The sequence below is a fragment of the Ochlerotatus camptorhynchus genome, unplaced genomic scaffold, assembly GCF_037179485.1.
Source record: "Ochlerotatus camptorhynchus isolate MF236.1 unplaced genomic scaffold, CSIRO-AGI_Acam_v1.1 ptg000429l, whole genome shotgun sequence".
Taxonomy (NCBI): Eukaryota; Metazoa; Arthropoda; class Insecta; order Diptera; family Culicidae; genus Ochlerotatus; species Ochlerotatus camptorhynchus.
The window spans coordinates 716,223-737,922 of NW_027040915.1; the positions used below are offsets into that span (position 1 = coordinate 716,223).

The following is a 21,700-nucleotide window of genomic DNA, read 5'->3' on the forward strand; positions in this document are numbered from 1 at the left end:
AGGGAAAAATATCAAATCGATCTATAGGAATCTGAAGAAACACATATTCTGGAACTTGTTGTTGTTGTTGTTGTTCTTCGCATTTCAATTTTATTTCTTATCGCATTTTAGCCTATTGCGTGCTCCTAACTTAGTGTTCTAGATGCTCTTCCGCAGTTGTTAGTTGAGAGCTTTAGATGCCTGTACCATTTTTGCATTAGTATAATTGTATTGCAAGTACAATCATACTCTATGCCCAGGGAAGTCGAGAAATTTTCCAACCCGAAAAATTTCTAGACCGAACCGGGAATCGAACCTGACTACCTACAGCATGGCCTTGCTTTGTAGCTGCGCCTCTACCGATAGAGCTAAGGGAGGGAGGTTGAACTTGTTCCACTCAAATTGGTCCAGCAATCACTGCGAAAATTGTGTGTACGAACTTACATACATACATACAAGGCGAAGGTCATCAACGCAATCATGCCGAACAATTTTGGTCCAAGCAGCAGCAAGAGGCGTCTTCTGACCAGTGTGTCCTCATCGATACTAAGGTACGGAGGTCCAGCCTGAATTGAAGCGCTGAAAACGAAGCAGAACCAAAGGAAATTGAGTAGTACGTTCCGGCTCATGGCCATGCGAGTCGTGAGTGCGTACAGAACCATTTCGATGGAGGCACTATGCGTTATCGCCGGTATGATCCCAATCGGCATCACCTTGGCAGAGGACTACAAGTGCTATATGACGAGAGAAACCAGAGGAGTACGAAAAATGGTGAGAACGGTATCGATGACTAGGTGGCAGCAAGAGTGGGATGCAGAGAACGGTAGAGAACGGTAGATGGACACACAGGCTAATACCGATTCTTTCGACCTGGGTGAACAGGAAGCATGGAGAAGTCAACTTCCACTTGACGTAGTTCCTGTCTGGTCATGGCTGCTTCAGGAAGTACCTGCATCGGTTCGGACACACAACGTCACCCTTCTGTCCGGAGTGTGGGTATGTGGAAGAATCACCAAAGCACGTGGTCTTCGAATGTCCTAGATTTGATGCTGTGTGAGAGGAGATGCTCGCCCTTAGCACGGAAAATGTCGTCGAAGAAATGTGTCGAGAGGAGGACACCTTTAACGCCGTCAGCAGAGCAGGAACGCAGATCATGTCAGCGCTGTAGCGAAAATGGCAAGAGGACCAGCTAGAAAGTAGTAATGTGCTCACACAAGTGCGAAGTGAAAGCCGAAGCCAAGAGAACTCTCCGTCAGAGTAGGCTGATTCCACCACCGGGTCAACCGAGTAGAACGCGACGTTGGGAGCTAAATGGCTCACAAATTGGAAAGACGATTAGCGAACTGGAAGCGCCAATTAGCTGAGGTAAAGTGAGGTGCGTAAAGCACGGCCCCCTCCGAAGTAATACGACAAGTGGTTCCGGGGGAAAAGGGCAAGGCGTCCAAGGAGGTTTTAGTGCGGTAAGAATCCCACACACCGTGTCACCGCGACTATGCACCCAGTCATCAAGCGGTTGCACGATGGCCTTTTGAAGGTTTCCTCCTAGAAAAAAAAACATACATACATACATACATACATACATACATACATACATACATACATACATACATACATAGAAACATACATACATACATACATACATACATACAGCTGAAAAGGCGTCCAAACAGAAGCGGAGAGGAGATCGATATTGCGCCGTGATAACGATCGACGTCAAGAATGCGTTCAACAGCGCCAGCTGGGAGGCCATCACCGAAGCACTGCATAGAATGAGGGTCCCTGACTACCTGTGCAGGATCCTGAGGAGTTATTTCCAGAACCGGGTTCTGGTCTACGAGACAGACATGGGACAGAGATCGATTAGGATCACAGCGGGAGTTCCACAAGGCTCCATCCTTGGTCCAACGCTCTGGAACGGGATGTACAACGGCGTGCTAACGCTTTGGATTTGCGGACGACGTCGTCTTGACGGTAACAGGCGAGACGCTGGAAGAGGTGGAAGTGTTGTCAACCGAGGCAATCGACATGATTGGTAACTGGATGAAAGGAGCGAAGCTGCAAATAGCCCACCACAAAACGGAAGTGTTATTGGTCAGTAACTGTAAAGCGGTACAGCGGGCAGAAATCACCGTCGGGGAGCACACCATAGCCTCGAAGCGTGTGTTAAAATACCTGGGAGTGATGATCGATGACCGGCTAAACTTCAACAGCCACGTCGAATATGCCTGTGAGAAGGCTTCGAAGGCCATCAACGCGATAGCTAGAATCATGCCGAACAACGCTGGTCCCAGCAGTAGCAAGAGGCGTCTTCTGGCCAGCGTGTCATCATCGATACTGAGATATGGAGGTCCAGCCTGGGTTCCAGCGCTGGAAACGAAGCAGAACCAAAGGAAACTGAGCAGTACGTTCCGGCTCATGGCCATGCGAGTCGTGAGTGCGTACAGAACCATCTCGTTGGAAGCAGTATGCGTTATCGCCAGTATGATCCCTATCGGCATCACCCTGGCGGAGGACAGCGAGTGCTACAGGCAGAGAGAAGCCGGAAGAGTACGGAAAGTTGTGAGAGTGGAGTCATTGGCTAAGTGGCAACAGGAGTGGAACACGACGGAGAACGGTAGATGGACACATAGACTAATACCGATTCTTTCGACCTGGGTGAACAGAAAACACGGAGAAGTCAATTTCCACCTAACGCAGTTCCTGTCTGGCCACGGCTGCTTCAGGAAATACCTGCATCGGTTCGGACACGCAGCGTCACCCCTCTGTCCGGAGTGTGGCAACGTCGATGAAACGCCGGAGCATGTGGTCTTTGACTGTCCAAGGTTCGAGGCAGTGCGAACGGAGATGCCCGTCCTTAACGTGGAGAATGTCGTTGATGAAATGTGTCGAGAGGAGGACTCTTGGAATGCCGTCAGCAGGGCAGTCACACAGATTATGTCAGAGCTGCAGCGTAAATGGAGAGAAGAGCAGCGATCTAGCAACGCCAGCTAGCGCTGAGAGTACGACAAGTGCATGAGCACAGCCACCCCCCGAAGTAGTCGCTTCACAGTGGTCCCGGGGGGATCCAGGCAGAGGAGAGAGTAAGGAATGGGTTTTAGTGGAGCTGCACTAGGCAACTAGTGGATACCACACCGTGCCACCTTCACTACAGGCCAGGCTTCTTGAAGCTTTCCTAAACCTTACTATGAAAAAAAAAAAAAAAAAAAAAAAAAAAAAAAAAAACATACATACATACATACATACATACATACATACATACACACTAAGATTTTTTTACAGGAGTCAGTATTTTTGAATTGCTGAAAAAGTCGGTAAAAATTCAAATGACCGTTATCCGTAAGGAATCAATAAAATCGACCAATTTTATTTTCTATCATTAAATGGGGTTAACAGAACTAAGTATGTACAAGTTCAGAACAAATGTTGTCATTAATAAATTTTCCACAGATTTTTAAACTTTTACCGAACAGTTCCTCAATTCAAACACCCGGTAAAACCGTACTGACTCGATTAGTGTGTACATACAAACATACATGCATATATACACACATACAGAAACATTTTCCCATCCCGTTGAGATGATTCTATTGGTATATGCCATTCGTCTCTCCGGGTCCTGGAACGAAATTGTGTTTTTCAAGTAATATACACTTTGGTGTACGAGAAAGGTAAAAAGGTTGGTATCAGCAAATTGTGTTATGTTTAGCCAAGTATTTCTCCCCCCGGAGTGTAATTATTTTGCAACACGTAATGAATATGTTGCTTGATATATCTTATTTTAAAACTGTATTTGTAAAATCGTTACCACAGTGTTAGTGTTTAGCGCCAATTCATCGTACTTGGCTCCGTTGTATAGTACTCTCCATTTCTCGATAATCTTTATTTCGATATTCCTTCCTATCTGAATCGTTTTAGCAACCCTAATCCTGATTCATCAAGACTTTTTGAGCACGAAATGTTTATTTTTTTCCTTTGGTTTGTTTTTTCCGTCAATCTTGTTTTCCGTGCTGAGCACCAATGCTATCGACGTGCCAGGAAGGCAGCTCCCACACCTGGACCCTACCTATCGACCCATCAACTCATGAACCGGGGACCAACGGCTTTACTTCCCATCCGAAGGAAGGCGTGATCAGAGATGTTATGCCTCAGAACATCCCGGCGGCGCCGACTGGGATTGAACCCAGGCCTGCTGGGGTGAGAGGTAATCACGCTTACCACTACACCACCGGCGCCGTTACGAAATGTTTAGAATGTTTAGAATCGTATTAATAAGCTTATACATTGCTCTTTTGATTGTCGATTTCTCCATATTTAGGAGGTGGAAGGTTAAATCTCTCACTAAGATGTGCCCGTTCCCCCACTACTGGCGTGCAAAAGCACCAGTACTAAGTAACTAAATTCCACACTACATGGCATATAAAATCGACTCAAATTTAAGTTTAAATTACTCAAACTCTAGAAAACGTAGTTTACTTGTAGACTGAGTAAAATTTTCCGAGTCTCATTTACTCACTCTAGAAATATACACATAAATAATAAATCACATATCCAATGGTAAATATTCATTAGAATTTCACATGACTTTCATGTGATATAATAATTGGGAATTGCACCACAGCATCACATGAACCTTATGTGTCAAATAAAAATTAAGTGATTTATCATATAGAACTCATGTTATCACATGAATATTATGTAAAATTGAGATAGATATAATTGGTTTTGTTAATGGAAAAATATTTGCCCGCATATTACGATGGCCTATAGAACCAGATTCTTTGACCTCTGGAACCGATGCCAATGTATATGTCATCGGATGCTTTTCGATCTGTTTTCGTTGACGTAATATTCACATTTTATTATGATTTGAAGTCCCACATGATATGATTTTCTCCAATATTATTATAGCCTACCGTACCTCATCCCGATATCGATACACGAAATCGGGTTCTGGACCCCCATAATGGCCAGATGTCATCGGATAAACCATAAACTGATTTCAGAGACTCTATATTGCCAGTTTGACATGATTTGACATACTCCATGATATGGCTACTTTGAACTTAATAATGTTATGACAAACCCTATATTGGAACTCACGGAACCGAATTCCATAGCCCTGGAACCGATTTTCTACAACCGATCTACAAAAGGGGCGACAAGTTGGATTGCTGCAACTACCGCGCGATCACACTGCTGAGCGCCGCATACAAGGTACTCTCCCAAATTCTATGCCGCCGTCTGTCACCATTTGCAAGAGAGTTCGTGGGGCAATACCAGGTGGGATTCATGGGTGCCCGCGCTACCACGGACCAAATTTTCGTGATTCGGCAGGTTCTGCAGAAATGCCGCGAATACAACGTGCCCACACATCATTTGTTCATCGATTTCAAATCCGCATACGACACAATCGATCGAGATCAGCTATGGCAGATTATGCACGAGTACGGATTTCCGGACAAACTGACGCGATTGGTCAAGGCGACGATGGATCGAGTGATGTGCGTTGTTCGAGTATCGGGGACACTCTCGAGTCCCTTTGAATCTCGAAGGGCAAGGTGATGGACTTTCGTGTCTGCTATTCAACATCGCGTTAGAAGGTGTGATCAGAAGAGCTGGGATAGACACGAGTGGCACTATCAGAGTTAATGTATGTACACGTGCATGCATCCCGCGTGATAGAGACACGCTTTCAATCAGATCGTAGGTGCCTGGTACATTTCGAGACGAATTATTTCGCGTCTCTTTTTTATTCCTACGTGCCTCATTCGTGTCACATGTGCTGTGTCTCATGAGCTTAGCTCGGCGAGCTCCAGGGAGATCGGCAGCGTACCTACGTCCTGCGTGTATGCTAAAAGTGGCTGGTTGGTGATAAAAAAAAACAGCAGAGAACTGTTGTAGTCCAATCACATTCTCGTGTTGCTGGTACAACTGATTGATTTCAATCAGTTGGTATTCAGTTTTTGAGGGTTGAAAGATTGTGGTTTTATAGAAGTATTTCAAGCGGAAGATGAGTTAAACGATTGCGAACCAATTACCGGCGGGGTTATTTGTTACCAATCCATGCGCATGGAATTTTCATGGTTCAAAATATTGATTTAGCTCCACCAAGTTCAAACGATTTCAAATCAGCTTCTGATCATTCTCACAAAATTTGTTCTCATTAGGATGCGAACTCATACTGCACTTGGCCCTTTGAAGTTTATGTGGGAATTGAAAAATTGAACGTTAGGATGATTAGTTATTAATTGATTAGGAAGATGATGTTCTTCTGACATGGTTCATTTACTACTCAGCAGACAACATTGGAATAATAGGACAAAAAATCGACGCTAAAGGGCGAACACGAAATTATTGCGACACATTCAACAGGGCATAACTTTTTACCATTGGGTAAAAATCAACCAAATTTTGCACACTTTCTCATTGATGTGTATTGTGTACATGCTGTCAAACTCGAAGTCGTGTTTTTCGATTCAACGAAAATGGAGGTGAACCAACGCGAGTTGAGAGAACAAATTCCTTCCAAACACCTGGAATTTCCTGACCTGTCGCACCGGCAGTTGGGAAAAATGTTGAACATTCACCATTCAACCGTCTCCAGAGTGTTGAAGCGGTTCCAGGAGCGGTTGACGTTGGACCACGGCAAAGGAGCTGGAAGAAAACCGGGACCGGAGAACAAAAAGACGGAGGGAAAGGTGAAGCGGATGATTAAAGCAAATCCCAACGTCTCAAGCCGTGATTTGGCTAAAAAGATCGGCATGTCGCAGAGCTACGTCCAGAATGCAAAGAAGAGAGCTGGACCACATACATACAAGGTACAGAACTTCCCAAACCGCGATGAGCGGCAACAATCGACGGCTAAAACTCGGGCACTGAAGCTCTACGAGAAGATGCTGACAAAATATGGCTGCTGTGTGATGGACGACGAAACGTATATAAAAGCCGATTTTAAGCAAATTCCGGGGTTGGTGTTTTTCACCGGCAAGAGCAAGTTCAATGTGGACGACAAATTTAAGAAGAAGAAAATGTCGAAGTTCGCCTCCAAATATCTCATTTGGCAGGCCATCTGCTCTTGCGGACTGAGGAGTGAGCCTTTCGTGACTAAGGGCACAGTAAATGGCGAGATCTACAAATCTGAGTGCCTCGAGAAGCGCCTTTTGCCGTTCTTGCAGCAGCACGACGAAGCTCCGCTATTTGGCATCATGCCACTATTCTAAAAGTGTCCTGGAGTGGTATGAGGCCAATTCTGTCCATTTTGTTCCAAAGGACATGAATCCGCCAAACTGTCCGGAGCTGCGCCTGGTGGAGCAGTACTGGGCAATAATGAAGCGGGAACTTCGGAAGAGCAAGAAGACAGTCAAAGACAAGAAGGACGTGTTAAGAAAATGGAAAAAAAAAACTGAGAAACTGGTACCGGATGACACTGTAAAGACTTTGATGGAGGGCATCAAGCGAAAATGCGTTCAATTTTACACTCAAGGCTCCATCGATTAACTTTTCTTTTGATTTTTGAAGTAAATATATGTATAAAACTACCCTAAAATTTTGGTTTGATTCTAAACATTACAAGAAAATTGGCATGACATTTTCGGTGTCGCAATAATTTCGTGTTCGCCCTTTATTATGTCATAAGGGCAAGATGCAGTGTTGTCCTGAAAACAGCCGATTAATCCTACCAGCAAGTTATCAACTTGGAAATTAATTAGTAACAAATTTTCTTTACATTCAACTAAAAAGTGGTTTTCAACAAAGTTGTAGCTGGGAAATTTTCACGCAAGAGAGGGGGGGGGGGGCTCTGATGGACAACTTTTCCGCAAATCATTATGGTGCAGGGCTAGAACGATGAGGACAAAAAATACACTTTTCTTATAGTAATTCCCATATAAACTTCAAAGAGCCAGTGCAGAATCAGTTCGCCACCAAATTAGCTCAAATTTTTTGGATATTGATCAGCCTGATTTGGATCCGATTGATCTTGGTGAATAAAATTGATAGGTATTTTGCATCTAGCAGAGAACCAATAGTTCGGAGGGCTCATTAAAAAAACTTCGTTGTTGAAATTGATTCGTTTGACTTCATCCATCAGTATTATCAGCCTTTCAAGCTGTAGCCGACATCACTAGTTAATTCAAACATGTACTTAAATTTGAGAACTGTTCAAATATATTTAGACAAAAAGCATGGTGTGTTCGTCCCAAGTAGTAGTCAACCTGAAAATATGATGAGAAATAAGAAAACTGGATTGTAAATTTTGGGATGAATCCAACATATTTGTTACACTCAACGGTCTGTATCTGAATCGAAAACCATGTTTTGCAAAATGTTTATTTAGTAGGCTCAATATCTTTGAAAGCTCTTCGGAGCCGAAGGACTAAACAAATATTACAATGGAGATCTAAATCGATTTTATATATTTTTTTGTGCTTGCAACGCATCGAATCTCGACAGATCCACAAACCCTTTCTGCCGAGGATGCTGATGTTCGTTTTTGCATGCTTTATCGGCCTCCTGAGGGTACGTCGATTATCACCACCTCTTCATGCAGTACCTCTACCACTTCCTCTGTTGATTTGCTGGTGCTGTCTGAAAATGCACCTACAGCCACTACACCAGGGTACGAAGTGCTATCCGAGTTGCAAGGAATTTTGTAGTTTTTCAAGAAACTTCGTGGTACACTACAGTGAACTTTTTAAAAGTTCCGGAAACTTTCTTGAAGTGCAAATTTTTTTTAAGTTCAGCTAACTTTGTAAAAGCTCACCGAACTTCATTGAACTTCGTAGAGTTTCATCGAACTGCTTCGGTAACTCTTCTTCTACGTACCTGAAAAAGTTATAAGACAACGATACTTCATACACCTCGCAGCTCGTAATTGACAGTATGGGCTGAATGAGGCTATTCATACTGTCGCTAATGTGATTAGTAGCACTTATGCTTCGTTTGACTCTAATGTTAATTGTTTTTACTAGAACACTGTCCTGATTTTGAATGTTTCTTTGGTATTATTATTGATGGATTTTGTTTTATGCATTACGACCTACATATGTCAGATGAATCATGAGCTAAATTTAGTGAAACTATTTGAAGTTCTGAGATCATGGAAAAGTTCAGAAAACTTCGTAGAAGTGGGAACTTTATACAAGTTTAGGTATCTTCGTAGAAGTTTATTGTTTAATGGCAGGGAACCTCTTTATTATTCAGGGACCTTTTTTATAACTTCAGAGCTTTGATGAAACCGCATGGACTAAAAATAGTTCAGAGAATTCCGCACAAATTCAGGAAATTTCATGCGTCGAACTTTGCGGAAAATCAACGAGAAACGTAGACGTGAAGCAAGCTTTGATGAAGTTTTGTGGACCGCGTAATAATTCGAGGAACTGCGTATAACTTCATAGAAGTACAGGGCATTTTGAAAAAGTTCAGGGAATTTCGTAAAGATAGAAGACTTCAGGGATCTTCGTCTCAGCTTAGAGAACTTCATAGCAGTTTGTCAGAGATCTTAAAAATCTCAATGAACTTCCTGAAGATGAAGATTTTGGACCATCGTTTAATTTCAAGGTACTTTGAAATTTGAGTACATTTTCTAAAACATAAGGAAACTTTGTAGATGTTCAGGAAACGTTGCATAAGTAACAGGATATTCTTTCAGATATGCTCCCTAGACAGCCAGGAAGTTTTAAAAGATCAGCATTTACTGATGTTCTTCTGATCTGATTTAGCGAGTTGCTAAAAAAGGATGACTTAAGAATGTGCTTAAGTTTTTGAATTTTTCAAATGGATAGATCAACTTTCAACACGGTATTTTCCAAATTTAAACCATAAACTCTGGCAACATGGTGGCAACATGGTGATTTGATTGGTTGATCTGTTGCAGGTTGTAGCAATGGCTGTACCACTTTCTGGTTTGTTGTAGCGAGATGGTGGCGCTTGGTGGTCACTTTGTGGAATTGGTGCCGATACTCAGGCGCTTCCTTCTGACACTGTTGGTATACAAAGGCAAGTTCACCCCGTTATCTAACCGAAAAGGTTATTTCTTCTTAGCGATTACGGACATCGACGCGAAAACGATGCCGTCGAAACCCGCAGATCAATGGTCAGTAGAACCCACCTAGATCGTAGCGTGCCAACCAGAAAGCGATTTGAAGGAACGGAACAGAAGTTCGGTAGACTTGGTGATATTAATAATTGGAATGGTAAATATATCACTGCACTGGTCTACACGTTCATCTGAGTTAAAGCCAACGATGCCCGCTCATGTTACTATTTTGCTGCAGCTATTTAGCAAAGACCGCGCCATCACCCAGTGGGTCACCGCTTCTGTTATAGAATTTATCTGAATGCTCGATCACATGAGGCACATTAAAAAAAATCTGAACATTTTTAAAGTAATGGTAACAAAGCCAAGAAAAAAATGTTCTGCAAAAAAATCTTTCACCCATTGAATCATCATAACATTGCTGCATTCGTAGCATTCCGATATAATCTATTCGTATTTTGAATCCCATTTAACAATGTATACCAGTTGTGTTGTCGATGAATGGTTAAATTACGTTGAAAATGTGTGAACGTCTTGCAACGGTCAAATCCCCGTACACTTTTTGTAGAATTTTTGTCCATTCTATATTTTGAAAATAACGTGTCAAAAGATGTTAGTCATGCAAGTGAAGTTAAGTGTTAAACCGGAAAAAATAAACAAAGAATATTCTAATTGACCAGCAAATTAATGGCTTTTGCTATTAGAGGATTTCAAGAATTTAAGCACTGCAAATATATGCTACCTTTCCTCTAAAATAGGAATGGGTTGTGCAAACGCAAATGAAATGTCCGTCAAAGCAACCAAGTTTCAACAGCCTGTATTTCGCTTACCTACACCTTCCAGAACTTCGAGCTCTGCAGTTCTAGCATTAATCGTAGCACATGAGATGAGACACATGAGATCAGCGCGAGACTCGCGCACGCCAGGATTTTTGGGTATCGCATTTGTTTCTCGCTCGTATCTTATTCTCGTGTGTCTCTTTCTCGTTCGTCACATGTTGTTTTCGACGGAGGGCGGTTTGTTGAGAGTCTCAGCAGCACATTTTTGTACACACCAGGAAAATGTAACTCTGGGCACGATATTCAGGAAGTCCATCCAGCTCCTTGGCTTCGCCGATGACATCGACATCATGGCACGGAACTTTGAGACGACGGTGGAAACGTACATCAGACTGAAGGCTGAAGCTAGGCGGATTGAACTTGTCATCAACGCATCAAAGACAAAATACATGAAAGGAAGAGGTTCTAGGGAGGTTAGCCTCCCACCCCGAGTTCAGATTGACAGTGACGAAATCGAGGTGGTCGATGAGTTCGTGTATTTGAGCTCACTGGTGACCGCCGAAAATGATACCAGCAGTGAAATTCAAAGACGCATTATGGCAGGGAATCGTGCCTACTTTGGACTCCGGTGAACGCTCCGGCCGAATAAAATTCGCCGCCGCACAAAGTTGACCGTTTACAAGACGTTGATTAGACCGTTGGTCCTCAACGGCCACGAGACTTGGACTATGCTCGTGGAGGACCAACGCGCCCTTGGTGTTTTCGAACGGAAGGTGTTGCGTACCATCTACGGTGGAGTGCAGATGGATGATGGAACGTGGAGGAGGCGAATGAACCATGAATTGCACCAGCTGCTGAGAAAACCATCCATCGTCCACATTGCAAAAATTGGGCGACGATGGTGGGCTGGGCACGTCGTAAGAATGCCGAGAACGACCCAGTGAAAATGGTTCTAGAAAGAGACCCAAGAGGAACAAGAAGAAGAAGCGCGCAGCGGGCAAGGTGGATCGACCAAGTAGAAGGCGACCTGCGGACCCTTCGCAGACTACGTGGCTGGCGAAGTGTGACCATGGATTGAGTAGAGTGGAGACGACTTCTTCGGACAGCAGAGGACAACAAGGCCTTAGCTTGATTGGTAAGATAAGGTAAGGAAGACAACAGCTCGAGATTCATCCGGTATCATCTGGCCACATTGGCATTGATTCTTGGATTCCCAGAACCCATCGGCTACATCGTGTTTTTGGGATCCTCTGAGAAGTGGTCCGTACCACCATGCCACCCATATTTCAGGATTGCGGAACTCCCTAGACCCATGCCAATATAATCATATGACAATGGGTACATTTAAAATTATGTATCTTCATTGACCTCATCTGATCATTTTGATGTAATTTTATGTTTTTTGTATGTAAATGTAGTTAGAAGCGATGCCGATGTGGCCAGATGTCAAAGGAATCACCTCAGATAGTCTTCCTTGACCATATATTTCATGATTTGATAAGCGTCATGATTATTTTGCCTCGAATATATTGCCTATATAACCAGATTCCGAGACCCAGGAATTGATGTCAAAAGGATATGTCAAAAGAATAACCTCGAATAGTCTGCATTTTCAATATCGCATTTGTGCTTGCATGATTTGACTTGCTGTTTTATTATTTTACTTCAAATTTTACCATGGCCTAAAGGAACAGATTCCGGGACCCCAGGATGGCCATTTGTCATCGGATACACGATAAACTGATTTTTTTGCCCCGCATATTACGATGACTATTTTGCCCCGCATAATACGATGGTCTATAGAACCAGATTCTGGGACCTCTGGAACCGATGCCAATGTGGTCATATGTCGTAGGATGCATTTCGATCTGTTTTCGTTGACACAATATTCACATTTTAGGGCCCATGCATTAATTATGTCACGCTAAATCGAGCAAAAAATTACCCCTTCCCCCCTATCGTGACGTTTTTCCTATACCTAATGCATTGCTTGTCACAAAATCTTAGACAGAGCGTGACCTAATATATGCATCAACCCTTATTATGATTTGAAGTGCCACATGATATGGTTTTCTCCAATATAATTATAGCCTACCGTACCGTATCCCGGGATTCACGAAATCGAATTCAGTCCGCATCGTGCTCTCTTGCCGTGCGGATCTATTTGCTTTTTGCTTAAGGAAGTGTTACTACTACCTAAAGCTACAACAAATTTAAACAGCACTTTTCAGTGCTCAACCTGTAAAAAATTTCTACCTTGTTCAACTTTATTCCTCTTCGATCCTTGTTTGGACCCTACCCGAGGTAATCCTTCTTGGATATCGATTTGGAAAATTCCTCTTCGATCCTTCAGATTCTTATAGTAATCTGCTTGGAAGTCGATTTGGATAAAAATTTACTGCCGCCATGGCGCCTAAACGCAAAAGAAAGGGGCAAACTCTTGACCCCCCTTCTGAAGAAATTAATTTGAGTAATCAATTTGATTTGCTCACGGATGATGAGAATGATCCATCATCCAAGAAAAATTCTAGTAAACTTTCCCGGCTTAATGCCAAGAAGGAAAAGATTCCCCCTATTGTAATAACCACTTCCGATTTCCATGCTCTTCGCATGGAACTTTTGAATTTCGTGAAAGTTGAGTTTTCACTACAAATTGGACGTCGGGGTGAATGCCGTGTATTGGCTGAAACCTTGGACGGGTTTAAATGTCTTCTCAAGTATCTTACTGAGAAGAAGCACAAATTTTTTACTTACGACACCAAAACTGAACGTGTGTTCAAGGTTGTCATGAAAGGACTGCCCAGTGGTGAATCCCTGGATCAGATCAAAGATGAACTGGCAAAATTACTTGGAGTTGTGCCACTCCAAGTAATCAAAATGAAAATGAAATCCCGTCCTGGCGATTCGCGCAACGGGATTTCTAATGATTTTTATTTAGTTCACTTCAAGTCTAGTGAACTAAACAACCTTAAGGCCTTAGAAAAAGCTAGCCTTATGCTCCATGTCCGAGTGAAGTGGGAACACTTCAGGAAGACTGGAGGAAATTTCCAAAACCTCACCCAGTGCCGTAAATGCCAGGGATGGGGTCACGGAACTAAAAATTGCTACATGCCAGCTAAATGCATGAATTGTGGTGATTCCTCTCACGCAAAGGACGACTGTCCTGTGAAGGAAGATCCTAAGAAATTTAAATGTTCAAATTGTGGTGAAAACCACAAATCCAATTTTTGGGAATGTAAGACTCGCAAAGCGATCCTACAATCTCGTTCTAACCGACAGGTAAGAAACGCTCCACGTTTCCGACCAGGTACAAATTCCTCTGCTGTTAACAACGGTCAGCGAGGAACAAATTCTACATTCGTACCCGTAGGTACAAATATCTCCCCTGCTTCAAATGTTTCATCTGTACCTACTCCCCTCGCTGCTAACAATGTTCAGCGAGTTAATGGAGCTACCTATGCTGCTATTGCAGCGGGTAGAAATCAAAATACTAACCAAAGTAATTCTAACGGAAATTTTGACAATTTTGATTTAGGAAGCATTACTGCCCCTAAAATGGAATTTTTACAGAAATCATTAATTGACATGATTTCTGATATGCTTAAATCTAACTCCATGTTTGATGCTATTCAAACTGGAGTAAAATTTGCAAATAATATTGTCATGACTTTAAAATTCAGTAATGGATTTTAAAGCATTAAATATTGTAAATTGGAATGCTCGATCTCTTAAAGATAATGAAGACGAGCTATTTAACTTTTTGCGAGTTCATAACGTGCATATTGCCGTTATAACTGAAACGTTCCTTAAACCTGACCATAAGGTTAAGAAGGACGCAAATTACTTGATTTATAGAAATGATCGTCTTGATGGACCCTGTGGTGGCGTTGCCATCGTTATTCATAGACGAATCAAACATAAAATTCTTTCTTCATTTGAAACCAAAGTTTTTGAAACTTTGGGAGTTTCTGTTGAAACAAAATTTGGACAACTTACGTTTATAGCTGCCTATTTGCCATTCCAATGCGTAGGCCAGCAAAAGAATTTTCTCAAGGGTGACCTCCAGAAACTTACCCGTCATAGGTCTAAATTCTTCATTATTGGTGATTTTAATGCAAAACACCGCTCATGGAATAATGCTCAAAGCAATTCCAATGGTAATATTCTGTTTGATGATTGTTCTGCAGGTTATTACACTATTCAATATCCAAACAGCCCAACATGCTTTTCTTCTGCAAGAAATCCCTCCACTATTGATTTGGTCTTAACTGATTCATGTCAACTTTGTAGCCAACTGGTTACCCATGCTGACTTCGGTTCTGATCACCTTCCAGTAACTTTTGAAATATCCCAAGAAATAATTTGTAATCCCAACAGCTCTACTTTCAATTACCATAGAGCTGATTGGGAGCAATATCGAACATTTATGGAATATAACTTCGATCCAAACATTCCTTTGCAAACCAAAGATGAAATTAATTATGCTCTTGAATCTCTGACTACTTCTATAGTTGAAGCAAGAGCTGCCTCAGTACCAAAATGCGAGGTTAAATTCGATTCAATTATAATAGACGACGATCTTCAGCTCTTGATCCGTCTTAAAAATGTTCGTAGGAGACAATATCAAAGAACACGCGATCCTGCCATGAAGGTTATCTGGCGGGATTTGCAAAAACAAATTAAAAAGCGATTCTCTGCCCTGAGGAACAAAACTTTTGAAAATAATATTTCTAAATTAGACCCGAGTTCCAAACCCTTTTGGAAACTCACAAAAATTTTGAAAAAACCTCAAAAGCATATTCCAGCGCTTAAAGAAGGTGGTAAAATTTTGATCACAAATTTGGAAAAAGCTCAGAAACTTGCTAAGCAATTCGAGAGTTCCCATAATTTCAGTTTGGGTCTTACTAGTCCTATTGAGAATCAGGTTGCTCGGGATTTTCTGAATATTTTCTCTCGGGAAAATATTTTTGATGATTCCTGGGGGACTGATTTGGACGAAGTAAGGTCTATAACTAAAAAGTTTCAAAATATGAAAGCTCCAGGTGATGATGGAATTTTCTATATCCTCATCAAAAAACTCCCAGAGAGTACCTTGTCTTTCTTGGTAAAATTATTTAACAGATGTTTCCATTTGGCATACTTTCCTGATAAATGGAAAAATGCAAAAGTTGTTCCAATTTTGAAGCCGGATAAAAATCCAGCTGAAGCTTCTAGCTACCGCCCAATAAGTTTGCTTTCTTCAATAAGTAAACTTTTTGAAAAGATAATTTTAAATAGAATGATGCTTCACATCAATACGAACTCAATTTTTGCAGATGAGCAGTTTGGATTTCGCCATGGGCATTCAACTGCTCATCAACTCTTAAGAGTTACCAATTTAATTCGTTCAAACAAATCGGAAGGCCACTCAACTGGAGTTGCTCTTCTAGACATAGAAAAAGCATTCGACAGTGTTTGGCATGAAGGTTTGATTGCTAAATTGAAAAAGTTTAATTTTCCACTTTATATTATGAAATTAGTTCAAAATTATTTAACTGACAGAACTCTGCAGGTAAATTATCAAAATTCCAAATCTAATCGACTACCTGTTAGAGCAGGAGTTCCTCAGGGTTGCATTCTTGGGCCTATATTGTATAACATTTTCACTTCGGACCTCCCTGATTTGCCTCAGGGTTGCCACAAATCTTTGTTCGCTGATGACACAGGCATTTCCGCTAAAGGAAAAAGTCTTCGTGTTATTTGCAGCAGACTGCAGAAAAGTTTAGATATTTTCTCTTCTTATTTACAAAAATGGAAGATTTCTCCCAACGCTTCCAAAACTCAACTTATAATATTTCCACACAAGCCTAGAGCTTCGTTTTTGAAACCTAGTAGTAGTCACATAGTCACTATGAACGGAGTTCCAATTTCCTGGTCAAACCAAGTGAAATATCTTGGATTAATACTTGACCAAAAATTAACTTTTAAAGATCACATTGAGGGCATTCAAGCCAAATGTAACAAATATATTAAATGTTTGTATCCTCTTATAAACAGGAAATCCAAACTTTGCCTGACGAATAAACTTCTAATATTTAAACAAGTTTTTAGACCGGCCATGCTTCACGCTGTGCCAATATGGTCTAGTTGTTGCACTACCAGGAAAAAAGCACTTCAAAGGATTCAGAACAAAGTTCTGAAAATGATTTTGAAGTTGCCTCCCTGGTACAGTACTACCGAGGTACATAGAATTTCGAATGTTGAGACTTTAGAACTAATGTCCAACAAAATAATGAATAATTTCAGACAAAAATCGTTGCAATCCTCAATTGCAACGATTAATTCCCTTTATACTTAGATAAGATTTAGTTTTAGTTTTTAGTTTTAAGATATCAATTGTTATACTGACATGCAGGTTAAAAAACCTGTTTAAAATACTTAGTTGCCAAGACATGAACAATGTAAAAACACTTAGATATATATCATAACAATTAAGGCTGGTACGTTACTGCAGTAACTGGAGCACCTAGGTTAAAAATGAAATGTAATTTATTTTGAATTTGGAACAAATAAAGAGTTAAAAAAAAAAAAAAAAAAAAAAAAACGAAATCGAATTCTGGAGCCCTGGAACCGATGCCAATGTGGACTAATGTCACCTCAAACAGTCTTCATTGACCTCATTTATTAAACTGCTGTGATTTGACCTGCAGCATAATTCATTTGTCTCGAATATTACGATAGCCTATAGCACTGGATTTTGGGACCTCCAGAACCGATGTCAATGTGGCCAGATGTCATCGGATATATCAGAGACCCTATTTTCAGTTTATTAATAGCGATTTCGACCCAATTGAATTCAGAAATTATTATGGCTACTAAATTTAAAGAATTCGAACATGTATGGGTAAAAGTGCAAGTAGCAGACGAAACACATGTCTTTGCTTTGGTATACTTTCCTCCAAACAATGCTCATAAGGACACGTATGATAAGTTTTTTGGAAAAGCGGAAGAAATTTTGTCTAGTTTACCCCCTGAAGTAAAAGTTCATATATATGGGGACTTTAACCAACGCAATGTTGACTTTATTTCTGATATGGACAATGAAAGCATCTTACTTCCAGTCGTTGGGGAAAATGAAACACTCCATTTCATTTTTGACAAAATTGCAAATTTAGGACTCAATCAAATTAACCATGTGAAAAATCAACAAAATTGTTATTTAGACCTTTTATTAACAAATACTTATGAAGATTTCTGTGTGACTGAATCGTTAAGTCCCATATGGAGAAATGAAATGTTTCACACAGCAATAGAATATTCTCTATTCGTTCACATAAATTAAAGAACCAACGACTGCGAATTTGATGAAATTTTTGATTACAATTCAGCAAATTATGATAACATTAGAAATAGATTGAACATTGTCGATTGGCAAGCAATATTAAGAACTGCAGGAAATGTTGAATGTGCAGTTGACGTATTCTACAATGTGTTGCTTGAAATAATACTTGAAGAAGTGCCAACTAAAAGAAGAAGACGTCAGAGTCATGCAAAACATCCAGTTTGGTACAACAGGGAACTGAAAAATTTAAAAAATCGAAAGCAAAAAGCGCACAAATTTTATAAAAAATATAATAGTGAAGAAACTTTGGCATACTATTTAGACATTTGCGATCAGTTAAATTTGGCCGTGAATATGGCATTTGAGGAGTATAATTTAAAAACTGAACTTGAAATAAAATCTTGTCCTAGAAACTTCTTCAATTATGTGAAAACAAAATTAAAATCTGATAATTTTCCCTCAAAGATGCATTTGGACGATAGGATAGGTGAGAACTCGGATGATATATGCAATTTGTTTGCAAATTTCTTCCAAGAAATATATACTACGTTTTCAGAAGAGGACCGTGACCGTGAATATTTTGAATCATATCCAGAATTCTCAAGTGACATCAGCGTAAGTCAAATCAAGGTTCATGATATCTTAAAGGGTTTAAACAATTTAGATGCATCTAAAGGTCCTGGCCCTGACGGTGTTCCGCCAGTTTTTATGAAAACTTTAGCAATTGAACTTACTGCTCCATTATTTTGGATTTTCAATATGTCACTGGAATCCGGAAACTTTCCTATAATATGGAAAAACTCGTTTTTAGTGCCTATCTTTAAATCGGGTAAAAAATCCGACATACGTAATTATCGTGGTATAGCTATTATCTCTTGCATTCCGAAACTTTTCGAGGCGATTGTAAATGAAAAACTCTTTCTTCAAATTAAAAACAGAATAACTACTATGCAGCATGGCTTCTTTAAAGGCCGTTCAACAACTACGAATTTGCTCGAATTAATTAATTATTCCTTGAATGCAATGGATAACGGAAACCATGTAGAAGTGTTGTATACAGATTTCAGCAAAGTGTTTGATCGAATTGACATACCCATGCTTCTTTTTAAACTTCAAAAAATGGGAATTCATTACGCACTCCTCAAGTGGCTTGAATCATATTTAACTGACCGTCATCAAATAGTGAAATACAAAGGAAAGATATCAAATCCCGTTGATGTCACTTCAAGGCTCCCATTTATGCACTCCGCAAGTTAGGTTGGACTGTATTTCCTCTGCCATCTTACACAGCTCGGTGTATGCTCATAAATATCCAAACATTAAAAAAGCGTCGTGAATTTGCTATGATTTCTTTCGTAAACGATATCGTATCACATCGAATTGATTCAATAGAACTATTGTCATCCTTAAATTTATATACACCATCTAGGCATTTACGAAATAGAAATATATTTGCTACAAATCGTCATCGTACGAATTATGCCAAATTTGGACCCTTGAACCAAATGATGGATACATATAATAAGCACTGCGATAACATTGACTTTACAATGACAAAAACCAAATTAAAGCAATATTTTAATTCGTCGCATAACGTCAACTAGAAGTAATGTTTTAACTTGTTCTTAAGACATATTATAAAAATATAAACAAAGACAAAATTGTAAAAATAGCACTTAAGACAACAATTGTAAAACGGTCTACACTGATTGACGACAAATAAATAAATAAATAAATAAATAAATAGTTTGGCATGATTTGACATGCTCCATGATATAGCTACTTTGAACTTAATAATGTTACAACAAACCCTATATTGGAACTTCAGGAACGGAATTCCAGAACCCTGGAACCGATGTTGACTGGCCATATGTCACCGGATGCACCTCAAATGGTCTTCATTTGTTTGATTCTACCTATTTGACATGATTTTAAATGATGCATGATACGATTTCCAGAAGAATTACTATGTTTTATAGATCCGGATTCCATAACTTCCGGAATCGATAATAACGTAGCCAGACATTGTAGAAACATTAAATTCATTCGTACTTTCATTTCATTCATTCGTACATTTCATATTTCATCTATTTGATATTGTTCAATGCACCAGATAACCAAGTCGTCAGACAACAAAAAGCATTTGTTCATGCTTGTGGAAAAAAAAACCAGAAAAATACAGACATATTTGTATCTCTCAAACGCAGGAGGGGTCTACCGGAGCGTTACCTACGTTAAAAGTTAGATCCTATTCCTCTTCAATAAAAAATCAGGTTTATGAAAATCGATTGTGACACTGCTGAGAAAGATCATTTTGAAAAAATAAATTTCGTTCTGGTACTTTAAAACAACTAAAATTCTCAGAAATACAAATCAACTGTAAATTTACTCACCCTCGTTGGAACAGGTCCACATTGTAGAACTTGTAGAGCTCCACGGCAAATTCTATCGTTGCCTGAAGATCAGCCATAATCCTCGTTCCTGTCTTGGTAGTAGCCCCAACCCACGCTAGTAGCAGATCACAATCGTATTACACACCTGTGTACACCGCACAAATCTGAAATTTTCCGATCCACCCACCCATCCGGTATGCTTTTCATTATCTGTTCACTGAACCGTGACAGTGTTCATCCCTCATTTGAGATGCTCATTTGTACTAACGATCTCAAGCTCCAACCGACGCCGACACTTCCAGTTGCGTTTTCACGGATTTACACACTTCACTTTCCCTTTGCTACTATTTATTAGTATTCACCTAGCACCATGCAGAAGGACCTTTTGCATCAGATCGAATAAATCTTCCCATTGCCCGGGGTTTTATTTATCACACCCCAGTGATGGAAAGTTATATCTCTGCCGTTTTTTATCTTCTTTCAAATGTTTGAGGATTTAAACGTTTATCTTTTATCACTCTTCGCACATCTTTTCCTTTCCAGACGCGGAGATTTTCTCGACCGATATAATCGCCGCGATTACACCGCACGTTATTTTTTTTTTCCTAAAGCTGTCCCCGGATCCGAGGGAGGGAGTTGCTCACATAATAAATCGCTTTCCTATGGAAAAGACAAAGACAGAAGATGATGGTTAGGGTAGGTATTTGTTTGATTCCTTTTGATTGCGCTGTGGGCGGGGGTGTCTGAGCTGGGAAATGTTCGTCTTGCGTCATAATAAACAAACACATATTCACTGTGGAACGCACACTCACACACATTCAGAAACCGGCGGTGGTATGGATGTTCATAGAACAAAGAAGGAGGAAAAATCGTTTTGATTCGTTTCCTGGCTGCCTATCCGAGCTGTTGGCTGGTGGATCTGAGCGGTGTGATTAGTTCTTCGTCAAGGATATTTCCTGAGTTTTCTTTATATTTTCCGGTAGAATGAAGTGGAGAATAAAAAAAAAACATTCGCACAAATGTTTATACGGTCGTTATTTTTTTCGGTTCAGAAGGTGTGATAAGTGGGTGGACGATAGGAAACGTCTACACAGTTTTTCTTATTGCTGGCGGCTCTTTGACCTTTTCCATCGTTGAGTGTTTATCACGTTCTCTTGAGGGATGTTTTCGTTTCTTCTGATTGCCAAGTTAT

General features: G+C 40.4%; 1 protein-coding gene across 1 annotated transcript in view; it reads right to left on the bottom strand.

Annotated features, from left to right (window-relative positions):
- LOC135711270 (uncharacterized) overlaps positions 1–21,149 on the bottom strand; it is a 213,065-nt gene extending 191,916 nt beyond the window's left edge. Inside the window, exon 1 of the mRNA XM_065234070.1 lies at positions 20,509–21,149. Within this exon, the coding sequence (XP_065090142.1) occupies positions 20,509–20,585 (77 nt within the window). The 5' untranslated portion in view covers positions 20,586–21,149. The remainder of the gene's footprint in view (positions 1–20,508) is intronic.
- Positions 21,150–21,700: the final 551 nt, after the last annotated feature.